This window comes from Mytilus galloprovincialis, chromosome 10 (genome assembly GCF_965363235.1).
Source record: "Mytilus galloprovincialis chromosome 10, xbMytGall1.hap1.1, whole genome shotgun sequence".
NCBI lineage: Eukaryota > Metazoa > Mollusca > Bivalvia > Mytilida > Mytilidae > Mytilus > Mytilus galloprovincialis.
In genome coordinates this window covers 39,299,148-39,315,628 of record NC_134847.1, presented here as the reverse complement: position 1 = coordinate 39,315,628, position 16,481 = coordinate 39,299,148, and the positions used below count along the sequence as shown (strand labels likewise).

General features: G+C 30.9%; 1 protein-coding gene across 1 annotated transcript in view; it reads right to left on the bottom strand.

Moving 5' to 3' along the window:
* The window catches only part of LOC143047540 (two pore channel protein 2-like), a 53,419-nt gene that overhangs the window by 24,948 nt on the left and 11,990 nt on the right, over nt 1–16,481 (bottom strand). The window contains exons 7-16 of the mRNA XM_076220603.1: nt 15,973–16,045; nt 14,080–14,160; nt 13,080–13,167; nt 11,435–11,500; nt 11,077–11,141; nt 9,975–10,081; nt 8,277–8,352; nt 7,410–7,502; nt 6,185–6,304; nt 3,400–3,456 (exon numbers count right to left, since the gene is read on the bottom strand). Of these exons, the coding sequence (XP_076076718.1) occupies nt 3,400–3,456; nt 6,185–6,304; nt 7,410–7,502; nt 8,277–8,352; nt 9,975–10,081; nt 11,077–11,141; nt 11,435–11,500; nt 13,080–13,167; nt 14,080–14,160; nt 15,973–16,045 (826 nt within the window). The remainder of the gene's footprint in view (nt 1–3,399; nt 3,457–6,184; nt 6,305–7,409; nt 7,503–8,276; nt 8,353–9,974; nt 10,082–11,076; nt 11,142–11,434; nt 11,501–13,079; nt 13,168–14,079; nt 14,161–15,972; nt 16,046–16,481) is intronic.

Here is a 16,481-nt window from a genome sequence, read left to right as displayed (position 1 = left end):
GTAGAATGATTCTGCTACATAAACATGGGCTGTTTTTGACAATACAATGCACATATATCGGGTACTAGCACCATTAAGTCATGCTAAATTACTGAAATCTTCATAATTCTAGCTTTTTAGTTAAATTTTAGACGGTTTTCGTGTTAAACGAAAGTGGCCGCATTCGTGTTCATTCTTACTATTGAAATGTAAGTTGTATTTTATGATAATACATAACATGTATAAAGGTCGAGGATGAACACAGATGCGGCCACTTTCATTTTTGACAAAAACCATCGGAAAAGTGACATTTTTCGGCATATTTGGTAGATTATTCATATTTGAGCTTGAATCGGATCGTTTTTAATGATTAAATCAGTTAAAATCTTTCACATAAACTAATTGATTCAAATGAAATAGACACTTAAGTGTTTAAAAAGTGGTCAAAATCTTTCGTCAGATGAACCTAAAATTTGAGGACAAAATCGGTCCTTACCAGACCTACTCCTTTCTTTCATTTTATAAAGGTACAAATTAAATATATGAATTTACTTTCTAAAATCCTACATACATATCTAATCACAAGTAATTCAGGCATACTATTCAGTTATTTGATTATCAAAAATATAAAAAAAAAACAAGTAAACTTTTCACAGAAAACATCTGATAGGTTTTCAAAAATGTAGTTTCACTAGACAATTTCTGCAGAAGTTTTGCTATTTAAGTTTTACTTTCAGGTTCATAATGTTGATAAACTATATGTTTTTATTTTCGAAGATCTGTAAATTAGAGCATTGAATGCTGTGTGATTTTTTTAATTAACCAAAAGGAATGTGATCATTACATTTCCAGCAAGAAACACTTTCATTCCCTTTTATATATGATGATAAATTACCATCTTCCTTTGTTAATATAAACCAGATGCTCCACAGGGCGTAGCTTTACACGACCGCAGAGGTTGAACCCTGAACGGTTGGGGCAAGTATGGACACAACATTCAAGCTGGATTCAGCTCTAAATTTGGATTGTGATTAAATAGTTGACACAGCATAGGTTTCTGACACAGAATGAATGTGTTCTAATGAACTTAAAATTTTTGTTTTCTCTTAGAGCAATTCACTATGCTGTTGAATATTAATCCTCTCAAAACAAGAATGTGTCCTCAGTACACGAATGCCCCACTCGCACTATCATTTTCCATGTTCAGTGGACCGTGAAATTGGGGTAAAAACTCTAATTTGGCATTAAAATTAGAAAGATCATATCATAGGGGACATGTGTACTAAGTTTGAAGTCGATTGGACTTAAACTTCATCAAAAACTACCTTGACCAAAAACTTTAACCTGAAGCGGGACAGACGGACGGACGAACGGACGAATGAACGGACAGACGGACGGACGGACGGACGCACAGACCAGAAAACATAATGCCCCTCTACTATCGTAGGTGGGGCATAAAAATGTTTGAAGAAATTTTCTTTTTTATTTATGAAATTTCAAATGAGAAAAATTGAACCCAATTTTTTTAATCACATCCCCCTTTCCCTTATTCCAAAACTAATCTCAATTAAAATTTCTAATGGAGTTTGCAACAATAACTACTCATTTAAATACATCATAAAATATTAAGATGTAAAAAAAAACTGCTTGTTATCACTGAATGTTATTTATTATAATTTATCAGTTGGTAGTAAAAAGTGAATATACATTGTATATTGTATATAACAAAGATTTAAGTTGATTCTGGACAAAGAAAGATAACTCCAATTAAAAAAAAATCTTGCTATTGCACAATATTTTGCAATTAGATATTTCTTGCTTACTATTCTGGACAAAGAAAGATAACTCTAATTAAAAAAAATTTGCTATTTCACAATATTGTGCAATTAGATATTTCTTGCCATTGCGCAATACTGTGCAATTGAAAAGACTTGCTATTGCACAACACTTAATATAATAATTTTAGATCCTGATTTGGACCAACTTGAAAACTGGGCCCATAATAAAAAATCTAAGTACATTTTTGGATTCAGCATATCAAAGAACCCCAAGATTTCAATTTTTGTTGAAATCAGACTTAGTTTAATTTTGGACCCTTTGGACTTTAGTGTAGACCAATTTGAAAACAGGACCAAAAATGAAGAATCTACATACACAGTTAGATTTGGTATATCAAAGAACCCCATTTATTCAATTTTTGATGAAATCAAACAAAGTTTAATTTTGGACCCCGATTTGGACCAACTTGAAAACTGGGCCAGTAATCAAGAATCTAAGTACATTTTTAGATTCAGCATATCAAAGAACCTAACTGATTCATTTTTTGTCAAAATCAAACTAAGTTTAATTTTGGACCCTTTGGACCTTAATGTAGACCAATTTGAAAACGGGACCAAAAGTTAAGAATCTACATACACAGTCATGACAGTTAGATTCGGCATATCAAAGAACCCCAATTATTCAATTTTGATGAAATCAAACAAAGTTTAATTTTGGACCCTTTGGGCCCCTTATTCTGTTGGGACCAAAACTCCCAAAATCAATACCAACCTTCCTTTTATGGTCATAAACCTTGTGTTTAAATTTCATAGATTTCTATTTACTTATACTAACGTTATGGTGCGAAAACCAAGAAAAATGCTTATTTGGGTCCCTTTTTGGCCCCTAATTCCTAAACTGTTAGGACCTAAACTACCAAAATCAATACCAACCTTCCTTTTGTAGTCATTAACATTGTGTTTAAATTTCATTGATTTCTATTTACTTAAACTAAAGTTATTGTGCGAAAACCAAGAATAATGCTTATTTGGGCCCTTTTTTGGCCCCTAATTCCTAAACTGTTGAAACCTAAACTCCCAAAATCAATCCCAACCGTTCTTTTGTGGTCATAAACCTTGTGTCAAAATTTCATAGATTTCTATTAACTTAAACAAAAGTTATAGTGTGAAAACCAAGAAAATGCTTATTTGGGCCCTTTTTGGCCCCTAATTCCTAAAATGTTGGGACCAAAACTCCCAAAATCAATACCAACCTTCCTTTTGTGGTCATAAACCTTGTGTTAAAATGTCATAGATTTCCATGCACTTTTACTAAAGTTAGAGTGCGAAAACTAAAAGTATTCAGACGCCGGACGACGACGACGACGCAGACGCCAACGTGATAGCAATATACGACGAAAATTTTTTCAAATTTTGCGGTTGTATAAAAATTATAAATTATTATTATTTCCCTTTGTTGATATAAAAAATATAAATTATTATTTCCCTTTGTTAATATAAAAAATATAAATTATTATTTCCCTTTGTTAATATAAAAATTTAAATTATTATCTCCCTTTGTTAATATAAAAAATATAAATTATTATCTCCTTTTGTTAATATAAAATATCAATTATTGTATAATCCAGTAACTAATACTTACATTCAAGACAGATTTGCTGTAATTGAAGGATTTATCATATTGTGTAGCTAACTCAACCTGAAACATTAAAATAGATTAAAACAAGAATGTGTCCACAGTACACGGATGCCCCACTCGCACTATCATTTTCTATGTTTAGTGGACCGTGAAATTGGAATAAATTCTCTAATTTGGCATTAAAATTAGAATGATATTATCAAAGGGAACATGTATACTAAGTTTCAAGTTGATTGGACTTGTATTTTATCAAAAACTACCTTGACCAAAAACTTTAACCTGAAATTTGCACTATCATTTTCTATGTTCAGTGAACCGTAAAATTGGGGTCAAAACTCTAATTGTGCATTCAAATTAGAAAGATCCTATCATAGGGCACATGTATACTAAGTTTCAAGTTGATTGGACTTCAACTTCATCAAAAACTACCTTGACCAAAAACTTTAACCTGAAGCGGGACAGACGGACGAACGGACGAACGAACGGACGAACGAACGGACGGACGAACGGACACACAGACCAGAAAACATAATGCCCCTCTACTATCGTAGGTGGGGCATAACAAGAATGTGTCCACAGTACACGGATGCCCCACTCACACTATCATTTTCTATGTTTAAAGGACTGTGAAATTGGAATAAATTCTCTAATTTGGCATTAAAATTAGAATGATCTTATCAAAGGGAACATGTATACTAAGTTTCAAGTTGATTGGACTTCTACTTTATCAAAAACTACCTTGACCAAAAACTTTAACCTGAAGCCAAAAACTTTAACCTGAAATTTGCACTATCATTTTCTATGTTCAGTGAACTGTAAAATTGGGGTCAAAACTCTAATTTGGCATTTAAATTAGAAAGATCATATCATAGGGCACATGTATACTAAGTTTCAAGTTGATTGGACTTCAACTTCATCAAGAACTACCTTGACCAAAAACTTTAACCTGAAGCCAAAAACTTTAACCTGAAATTTGCACTATCATTTTCTATGTTCAGTGAACCGTAAAATTGGGGTCAAAACTCTAATTTGGCATTTAAATTAGAAAGATCATATCATAGGGCACATGTATACTAAGTTTCAAGTTGATTGGACTTCAACTTCATCAAAAACTACCTTGACCAAAAACTTTAACCTGAAATTTGCACTATCATTTTCTATGTTCAGTGAACCGTAAAATTGGGGTCAAAACTCTAATTTGGCATTTAAATTAGAAAGATCATATCATAGGGCACATGTATACTAAGTTTCAAGTTGATTGGACTTCAACTTCATCAAAAACTACCTTGACCAAAAACTTTAACCTGAAGCCAAAAACTTTAACCTGAAATTTGCACTATCATTTTCTATGTTCAGTGAACCGTAAAATTGGGGTCAAAACTCTAATTTGGCATTTAAATTAGAAAGATCATATCATAGGGCACATGTATACTAAGTTTCAAGTTGATTGGACTTCAACTTCATCAAAAACTACCTTGACCAAAAACTTTAACCTGAAGCCAAAAACTTTAACCTGAAATTTGCACTATCATTTTCTATCAGTGAACCGTAAAATTGGGGTCAAAACTCTAATTTGGCATTTAAATTAGAAAGATCATATCATAAGGAACATGTGTACTAAGTTTCAAGTTGATTGGACTTCAACTTCATCAAAAACTACCTTGACCAAAAACTTTAACCTGAAGCGGGACAGACGGACGAACGAACAGACGAACGAACGAACGAACGAACAGACGGATGAACGGACGCACAGACCAGAAAACATAATGCCCCTCTACTATCGTAGGTGGGGCATAATAATTTTCCTAATTCTGCAAAAAGAGAGAATAAATCAAGCGGACAATAAAATCACTTCAATTAGAAAAAGTTAAAAGAAAACAAGAATGTGTCCACAGTACATGGATGCCCCACTCGCACTATAATTTTCTATGTTTAGTGGACCGTGAAATTGGAATAAATTCTCTAATTTGGCATTAAAATTAGAATGATCTAATCAAAGGGAACATGTATACTAGGTTTCAAGTTGATTGGACTTCTACTTTATCAAAAACTACCTTGACCAAAAACTTTAACCTGAAATTTGCACTATCATTTTCTATGTTCAGTGAACCATAAAATTGGGGTCAAAACTATAATTTGGCATTTAAATTAGAAAGATCATATCATAGGGCACATGTATACTAAGTTTCAAGTTGATTGGACTTCAACTTCATCAAAAACTACCTTGACCAAAAACTTTAACCTGAAATTTGCACTATCATTTTCTATGTTCAGTGAACCGTAAAATTGGGGTCAAAACTATAATTTGGCATTTAAATTAGAAAGATCATATCATAGGGCACATGTATACTAAGTTTCAGGTTGATTGGACTTCAACTTCATCAAAAACTACCTTGACCAAAAACTTTAACCTGAAGCGGGACAGACGGACGAACGAACGAACGGACGAACGAACGAACAGACAGACAGACGGACGGACGGACTGACGGACGCACAGACCAGAAAACATAATGCCCCTCTACTATCGTAGGTGAGGCATAAAAATCAGTTATAAAGAAATAGATTCATGAAGAGAAAGAAATCCTTCAAATTTAAATTCAGTTATAACAAACAACTGCTGACAAATATAAAATCAACATGTTCTGACCCATTAGAACACTTATGATATCATTATGACATCATTTTGAAATAACTTTTTAGCTTCTCTTTAATAATTTTTGCTTCAAATGATCTTGTTGTATATCTTTAGATTTGAAAATTATGATAAAATGTTATAAAACTGACTTACTGTAATGACAAACACATTGACCACTGCTACCAAATGACCAAAGTAGGTAAAAAATCTGTGAGCAACACATTTCTGTAAAAATCTCAAAGCAGGTTGTCCAAACCATCTTATTGCTGGTCTCTGTTAAATGAAAAAAATAAAAAACATGAAAGCTGAAGAAAAACCATTATGTCCCTGCTTTCTTGCAGATGGTATAGAAGTTTGAGAAAATAGACATGATCTGCAGATTAAAGAAACGATTAAATTTAATATGACTTTTAAAATAATATAATGGTGGCAAAAACATTACAGGAATTTGTTTTTTTCAGAATCTAAAGGGCTATTGGTAATCTCATTGTTCAAAATGAAAATAATGTTAGGTCAGTGGTGAAATTTCTTTTGTTTATCACGTTTTAAACCAATCACAACGGTTTGGTTTTGATTTTGATCTTTTAACGTCACTTTTAAGCACTGCATATAGGCTCTTTCCTGTCAGCCAGTGTTTAGTGGTGGCGGAAGCCGGAGTGCCTGGAGAAAACCACAGACCTTCGATAGGGAAACTGACAATCCTAGTCAATTAAGATTGGAGTAGAGTGCACCTCAACGAGGGGGGTTCGAACTATCAACCTCAATGTTGAATGGCTAGTGATTACAGTATACGTAGTAACTATGATCTTGAGTATAATATTGTAGCCAAGAAACTCCTTCAAAAGCACAGAAAATTAGTAAATCTACAAAGAATGGACATTGGTTAATAAAATATTTTTTATATTCAATGTAAGAAAGTATGCTAGAAATTATTACCATTTTAAAACAAATAGCTGTTACAATATCCTCTTAATAACATAAGAAAATTCTAGAATATCTGGGCCAGAGCAAAGAAAATGTTCAACAACAAACAAGGTGAAAAAAGGTGAAAAAAAGTTTTATTCTGGGCTCATTTCAGCCTTTTGAACTGTTTTATTTACAATTGTCATTTGCACAAAACCTTTTTTAACAAAGATTATTGTGTACAAATTTCAGAGTATGCACAAACAACATTTCATAAGCAGAGTTTACATTTTGTGCAAATCCAGCATACCTTTTGTTTACAATGACTGAAATTTGTCACAACTTAACTGGCAAGGAACTATATGTGTATATGGTATGGCAGTATATAATATCTTCTGATCAGTACATACATTTTGTTTCCATCTTTTGTCTTATGAAATTTGAAAAAAATCATTTTGTAATATAAAGTACTTGCATTTTTAGAGAACTTCTCTGATTGTATGACATCAACACAGTCTTGGAATGCTTGGAAATTCAATTGTTGGTTAACTTGTTTTAAATCAATTTCCTGTAAAACAAAAACAAATATGCAAAAAAACTTACAATAAAGCTAAACACATTTAGAAGTATATTATTTAGATGATAGTCAAAATTTGCTAACAATGGAAATTTAAGGGGAAATAACTCCAAAATATATTGTTCAATTTTTCTAAAAAGTGATAGATCTTGATATATGTCACTAAAAAAGTGCATTTTATACTTAAGTTTTCTATTTTTAGCAACAGTGTCCATGTTTGTTGGTGGATAAATACCCTGGAAATTATTTGAAGCTAGATTCCCTAAGGAATATTCAGGTAAAATGTGGTGACTTTTTGTCTGATTGGTTTAAAGAAGAATTTTTACATTGACAACAATCAATGGACAAATGCTTAATAAAAAAGACTACAAAATCGCCGTTTCAGAATCTAATGCATCCTGGGTAATATTTTCAAAAGTGTAAACCAAAACGTCGTGATTGGTTAAAAATGTAATAAACAATGGAAATTCAACCAATGATGTGATGTTATTTTCATTTTGGGGTACGAACAATGAAATTACCCATGATTCTTTAGATTCGAATTCTGAAAGGCTAATTGAAGACTAAAACATGACAAAAAGCAAAACAAAGCTCAAAATAATTTTGGACATAGTTAGAAATGAAATCTATTCTTTTTTTAATAATTATTGAAATAATGTAAAATGAAAGATTTAACCCATGTCAACTGCAGCACTGAAAAAACATACAATTGTTGTGTTTGCCTTGAAAACCTAAGCATAACATACATAAAATATAACTACTTACATTATAAATTTTACTTTTCCACCTGATTGGTAAATTAGCTTCTTGTATTGCATTTTTCACTTTAGTAACTTCAACACTACAACAAAAAGCATATGAGTACAGTCAGTACAATAGTGAAACCACTTGTAACATTGTAGCAACATTTATTAAATGTTAAATAGTTTATTACTATTTCTTCCCTGGTAAATTGAAGGAAATTGACATCTTTTTTACATACAGAGAAACCATCAACAATTCTAACCATAACAACAACAGTTTACCCAACCATCAACATCCAACTTTGAAAGTCAAATAATGAAATTTTGGAAAAAGCCATTTAAAACATGTGTCTTATGAAGTATGTTACTATTTATATAATTTTCAAGTGTCAAATAAAATTTTCAAGTAAAATTAACAAAACTACAATTGATCAAACTAACATACTTTTAGAACCTGCAAATAAGTTATAAAGATATTTGAGTTTGAAAGTAAATTTTATGCACTCAATAATTTTTCTTTTATGTCATCATCACATCGTTGGGTACGATTTTTTTAAAACTTTCATTCAGTTATGAATGAAATGACAAACAAAATACACTAATTCAAGCCTTTAAAAATTTCAGAATTTTATTGATAAATGAATACATGTAGGTATACTTTAGTGGAGAAAGATTACTTGTGAGGTCATAAAAATATTGAAATATATGTATATGATCAAAATTGCTATTTCATGCATAGCTTTTGGTCAAACTATATATTCTTTTTTATATTATGTGTAACAAATTTACCCAAAATGATATCTTAACACATTATAACAACCTTGTAAAATGCTTTTTGTAGCAAATTGGGTAAAGCTGTAGCTCCTATTCAATTATTAATGACAGGATTGAAGAATGGGGCTAATTAGCCATTCTTAATTTATTCATTCAGTGTATGTTCACTTGTGTTAATATGTCTTTTGATTGAGTTAAGACGTTTCAATTGATATTTTATAGTGTGTCTTTTTATGTTGTGGTGTTACACTATTGTTTCAGATAAGTGTGAAGGTTTAGTACCAATAAAACGTTGTTTGCACCTGTCCTAAGTTAGGAATCTGATGTTCAGCAGTTGTTGTTTGTTTATGTGGTTCATAAGTGTTTCTCGTTTAACCTTTTTTAAATAGATTAGACCGTTGGTTTTCCCGTTTGAATGGTTTTACACTAATAATTTTTATAAATTGTGATTTGGATGGAGAGTTGTCTCATTGGCACTTAGACATACCACATCTTCTTATATTTTTTTTACTCCCATGTGTAAAACAAAATTCATAAATATGAATACTGAAAGACTTTATGTCTTATAAACATATCATCTGCTGGATGTTATTACGAAGATTAAAATACTTTTTGATTTTTTGAATTCAAGAGGCTAAAACAATATTCTTATTATACCTTCTCCTTTATGACCAAGTCAACTTTCAAATACTGTAAATTCAGAAATCATTGTGATGTTATTATAATTGCGAAAAATGCAACAGGGTTATAATCACAGCAATTTAAATTTTCATTTAAATTTTTTTTATATGAATTAAACAGGATTTTACCCAATATCGCAAATATCAAAATTCCATTTTAGTCTAAATTGAAAAAATCACAATAATAAATGCACTCAATAGTTTCTGAATTCACAGTCCAACTTTTTGTTCTGTTTAGTCAGTAGCTTGTACATGTTAGTACATACCTTGATTCAAGCATCACACGGTCTGTTGATGTTTCAGTCTTCAATAAAACTTCATATGCTGCTCTCAGCCCCACTCTTCTCCTTAAAAGGCTAGCTTGCATTGAACTCTGAAGTAAAAAATAAACATTTTCAACATAATCATTAATAACATGTCTTAGTTTATTTTTCTTTTGAAATGTATATATGAGGGAGGGTAGGAGGGGTCCTGATCCCGAAATCCCGAGCTTAAAAACACGAGATCCCGAAATCCCGGGCTTAAAAAACACGAAATCCCGAGGTCCCGAAATTCGATAAAAGAATTCCCGGATCCCGAAAGGGTCAATCCCGAAATCCCGAGCTTAAAAACACCCGATCCCGGAGTCCCGATAAAGGTCCTTTCCCCCCTCATATATTTTGTCTAATTTAGTTTAAACTGGTAAAGATACAAGAACTTTTTTGCATGTGTAGGTTTTCTGTTAAAGTGTTAAAAATTATTAAGGGCTTCTTCAATTTGATTTATAACGCCTCGAAAAGTTAGTCAGCAACTAAGCAGACCCTGAAGACACCTTTGACATATATATAGTGTCTGAATGAAAAAAATCCAATTTTCATAATGATATTCTCTGATAATCTGTTCTTTGAAAACTTTTCGCAACTCCATAATTTTGTTTTACATCTTATGTTTAAAATCAGTCCAAATAGTAACACTCAATCAACTATTATAACAAAGGCAAATTGTGCAATTCCATGGAAGAGATATTTTTTGTTTATAAATCATAAAAGTGTCCTATTCATAACCATTAGGGATATTGACCATATCACTGATTGATATTCTAAGTTGGGTTGAGGTCTAAAATATAGTTAAACCCAGCAACATGTCCATGTTGATGTCCCAAGTCTTTAATATAATTAGTGTTAGTCTTTAGTTAGAACTTATGTAATATACATGTTCTTTTATATAAAGAATTTGATCTGAAAGTGATCATGACATTTCATTAATATTTCTATGAGCAAATATGAATTTCAATAACAAAAATATGGCAAAGCTTTAAGAACAAAATATTGAAATTTTCTGAAACATGATTGATAAACAATTTATACTTAGCATATAACATGTATATACCTTAAAATATCCTCTGAATTGATTATATATCACAGCTAGGAACATATTCATAAAACAGTAGTTACCTGTAAAAGAAATAAAGAAATACATAATAAATGTAAAATTTCAAAATATATTGCAGCAATCAATCTTTTAGCTTTTGATCATGACATTGTCTTTTTCATTGGGCTTATGATTTTTCATTATTCCGTTGATATCTTCTCAAACTTTAAAAAAAAAAGTTAACCATTAGGTAGAATATTGGAAAATTGAAAAATGTTGAAAATAAATTGCAGAAAAGTTGACTATAGCTAGAAGGAGTTAAACTTGAAATAAAATTGGTTTTTAAGTTCACAGTATTTTATAAATAAAAACTTACCAATAACCATAAAAACAATAAAATACACAGAGAAAAGTCTGTTTTCTTGATAGGCAGGCATCATCACTGAAATGTAGAATAGTGTACATAGTAACATTTGTTTACTCGTGAAATATTTTACTAAAAATATTGCATTAATTTCTTAACATTTCTCATTCCAAAATTAGTATACTAAGGTACTAAAATTCTCCTCTTCCCATTACAGTTTTGCCAAAGTGCATACCAACTGAACGATCTTGTAAAAATTGAAGTACCTTTCAAATCGAAGGAAGGCTTCAATTCGTGCCCTATGCAACATATGGCGCTAACAAGAGTTGTCATTTGTATTTTACAAATCAGAATATTAACTTCCCAATAAAATAATTAAAAAAATTAAGCATATTCTTATCAGAATATATATCTTTATTCTCGTAAACCAAAGTACAATGGTACAGAGACATATACAAATAAATTAACATACAAGTATAAATTTCAAATACAAATGTAAAGTAGAGGCATAAAGTGATTACCCAGGAGATTCTAGGCATTTAATAATAATTCCTATAAACTTGCACAGATTGCTTAGTTCAGACAGGTTGCTACTATTCATTAGACCTTGAAATTTTAAAAATATTTGGTCTGTTTATAAAATGATGCTTTAGTAGCAATTGTCTACTATCGTCTATTGCTGAGCATTCTAAAATATAATAATGAACTCGTTACAAATATCAACGGAATTGCACAAAGTACAAATACGATTTTCTCTCTGAATGTTTTGCCATCTACCAATTTCGATAGGAATTTCTGTGTTCAAAGTTCTAAATCTACAAAAAGAAGCAATATTTTTGTCATCTAAAATATAAAAGTAGGTTTCTAAATTTATACTATTTTTTAATGATTTATAATTTAGAGCTTTTGGAGACTTCTGTACAGTAGCATACCATGTCTGTCTGAACTGGTCAGTTAATCTTAATTTAACAGTATCATACAACCAGTTTTTACTTAAAATATTTAGTGTTCCATATATTTGAAAGTACACAATTATCAAGCACAGATTTTACATTCTTACACCCAGCTATATTTCCATTATAACTACCAGTAACAAGATTGTATAGAATAACAGGAAGTTTCTTATTTTCTCCAGTTACAAGCTTTTCCCAATAATTAATAGTACACAATTTAATAAAAATATCCAGTGGGAATCGGCCAAGTTCCCCATATATCATATAATCAGGCGTGGATATCTGAAGTGTCCTTAATTTAATGGGATATTCATGTACATTGGTTTCCCCGACATGTTATCAAAATGGGGAGGTTTGTCCATACATAAAATTTTAAGCCAAAAAAACATTGTATATTTGTAACAAATAAGGCTATATGTTTGAGTTTTTCTTTGTTTATACATCTTTTTGTTTGTAGGAATAAGGTCTCCAAAGTTGCTGTGATATATTGAACTGTCCACTTCTTTAGAAAGCATATGTTATTCTTTTGAAATACTTGTATAATATGATGTAGAAAAATGTGCACAACCTTGTCATTTGGTCTCAGGATAGTAGTTGAATTGGCAATCTAACCACATCTTCTAATTTTTCGATTAAAAAGAAAACATTACATTTTCTAATGCAGCAGCAATCATCTTTATTTTTTTTTATTCCATATAACCTACCATCAGGATTGTTGGCAGTAGTTAGTAGCACCAAGAGGCTCATGAAGGATTCCAGTAATGTCTTAAAATACTCATCCCCTTCTTCTGTCTGTTTAAAAATAAAAATAATATGTGTCTTCAGAGATCAAATAACTAAAAACATTCACATAATAAAAATTATAATTATAAATTTGTTACTTTACAGGTACATAAAACACTTAAATTTTAAATTTAAGTTTCACTTTAACTGTGGATTCATTTTTAATCTTTGGATACCATTTTTTTTCGGATTTCGTGGGTACAAGTGAACCATGAAAACAAATGTTCAAGGTACGACATATCTGATATAAGCTTATATGCAGTCTTGGACAAAAGCACACAATCAAAGATCCACAAACACGCAAGCTTTCCCTAATCCAAGAAAATTGGTACCCATGAAAATCAATGAATCCCCATTATCATATTCCAAATACATACTGTGACAAGGTTGGTTTTGTTTACTGAACTTTTTTACAATTTGTTTATATGTATCTAGTTTCATTTGGCAACAACCCTACACCTTTAAAACCTAAAAATATGACAATAATTATATTTTCAATAGACAACTATCAAGTTCAATGCATTTCCGTCAAAAACTTTGGTTTTAGTAAACATCATTCATTCATTTAGAGGCATCATCACTTCTGTTCCAAGGTGAGCAAGTCGTTGGAAAACTATGATGCCAAATTGCACTTCTCATAATTGACTATCAACCTTGCTATCATTATAAAAGAATTGTGATTAAGTATATACGGAACAAACATTAGTTCTAGTTTATCCTGCACAATGGTGATCACTAAGACGCTTGATGAACGTTAATAGTGCAGGGATACAGGCGATATGGCGTCATAAAGGTGTGCATAATTGATGACTTTTTCTTGTGAAGGACAATTTCGTAATGCGGTCTATTCTTTAAGAACCTACTGTAGTACTGTCAGAAGAGGTACCAGTTAGAATAACCATTAAGTAACCAGTTACTTACCACATTACTATCTGTAGAAGAATTACCACTGGCATTACCATTGATAAAATGTGCTGTTCTATTGTTCATTGGAATAAATGACTGTAAGAGAAAAATTAAATTAGTGTAAGTCATTATTCAAAATTATACTATTCCTGGGTTTGTTATAACATGAGCAACAGGACAGTTGCCACATGTGGAGCATGATCTGCTTACCCTTCCAGAGCACATGATATCACCCCTAGTTTTTGTTTTTCTGTTTGTCTTTTTATTTTTTAGCCATGGGGTTGTTAGTTTATTTTTGATCTGAGTTTGAATGTCCCTCTGGTATCTGTCGCCCCTCTTTCATTTGTCTTTTAAATGCTTGCATCACTTTTTACAGAAATTTAAATTTATATTTTCAACTACCTGCCTCCTCTAAAACCCTTTCTTACTCTTTGTAATAATGTAATTTATATGTCCTTTTGATTGATTACTTTTTGTAATTGCCCACTGTTAATAGCTTTCTTGGTTACATATGTATGTTATTTTTCAATGCTTTATTGCCATTTGCTATTCAGACTTTGTATTACCATTAAGGGGGTTCGCGGGTCTAAATCATTTATATAGGATTTATCTATATTTTTCTATAAATGAACTTTATCTTATAGTTAATAGAAAAATAAAATTAAAAAATGGGGTCACCGTTCATTTGCGCTCACAATCTGCCTTCAAAAGAAGCATACATCTTTGTAAAAGTGTTTTTTTTCTGTTGAACTAATAGGAGAAATAAAGGTAATATCGAAATAAAAAAAGAACTTTATTACAGAAATCGCTCAAATTTTACAATAATTTAGTTTGAGTACAGCATATATCGAAATCATATTAAAAAATATAGGTCACCGTTGAGTTAAAAGAGGTATTTCAATTTTAAAGCCAAAAAATGGCATTTTTCCACCAAAGGGAGATAATTTGGAACTTTTTCTTAAGTCCTTAAGTCCTTAAGGATGTACACCTCTGAGGAGCCAAAAATTTCTAGAATTAAACTTTTTTTCTCAACCTGATTTTTGGGTTTATAAGACTGTAACAAAATAATTGGTGAAGAAAAAATCATATGGTGGTGTACTTCTTTTTTTGCTACGGCCCTTTAAAAATGCCCAATTTTGATGATTTTACCATTTTTCATCGATTTTTACCTATTTTGGGGCTATTATCATAAAAAAAATCACAGTTCCACAATTAAACTTTTTCTCATACTTTCTATAAAGATAAAGTGGACCAATCGGAGTAAATTTTACTTACAAAAACTATAGGTAGGTGTTAATATAAGAAAGTTTTATCATATTTTGACGCTTTTTTGTGTAAAATTTACCTTGCTGTCAATTTTGTATTTTTGTGATTTTTCTCAGTTTTAAGAACAAAATGCATATTATTTCAACTTTTTTGTTATAAATGAAGGAAAAAAGACATATTTAAGAAATTTGAAAAGACCAAAATGATATGGGATGTACATGATTCTTGTAAAATCATTTTTTGTATCCCTCACCCATTTTCTCAAAATTTTGGCTAAAAATACTTACTTGATTGGTCGTAAAATTAGAAAACTGGATTACGCAAAAACCATTCATTGTAAATACACAATTTTTTCACAGATTTATGTTTGCTTATAATATTTTTAAAATTCATTGATATTTTCCACTTCTATCACATGTTTTGGAAATAATTCAAGAACGAGATTTCAACGAGACTGAACGAGACTGAAAAGTCAGAAGAATACATCCTTAAGTCACGCAAAGTCGAAAGGGATTAATATAAGTTGCAATTACTTGCTTCACAATCCACTATAAATAAATATATTTAAACTAAACAGAACATTTGCAGGTTATTATAAAATGAACAGCAGATTGGCGGCACATGCTTCATGAAAATAGTTACCTGAGGTTTGGGAAATAACAGCATTCCCAGCAAGGTAAAAATATAGAGATGTATAAATAAAAGTAGTAAAATTCTGAAAAAAAAAAGTATAATGATATTAATTATTTTTGTAAATGATATGATAATTAATACATGGCCTAATAATAACATAAAATATAACCAGTATTCTCCCTAGGTCCTTAAAGGGCTAAAGTGACTGGATAGGTTCTGTGAACATTAAGATAACATTGTAAATTTTGACAAAATAATTCGCCTTTTCAGCATCTAAAGGACTGTGGGTAAATTCATTGTTTGTACCCCAAAATGAAAGTAACGTCGCATCATTGGTTGAATTTCCATTGTTTATGACATTTTTAACCAATCACGACGTTTTGGTGTACACTTTTGAAAATATTACCCAGGATGCATTAGATTCTAAAACGATGAATTGTAGGAGGCATTTCCTTGTCACAATAATAAATTTCACATTTTTGATCAACAGTCGCTTCATAAACACAAACAAAAAATTC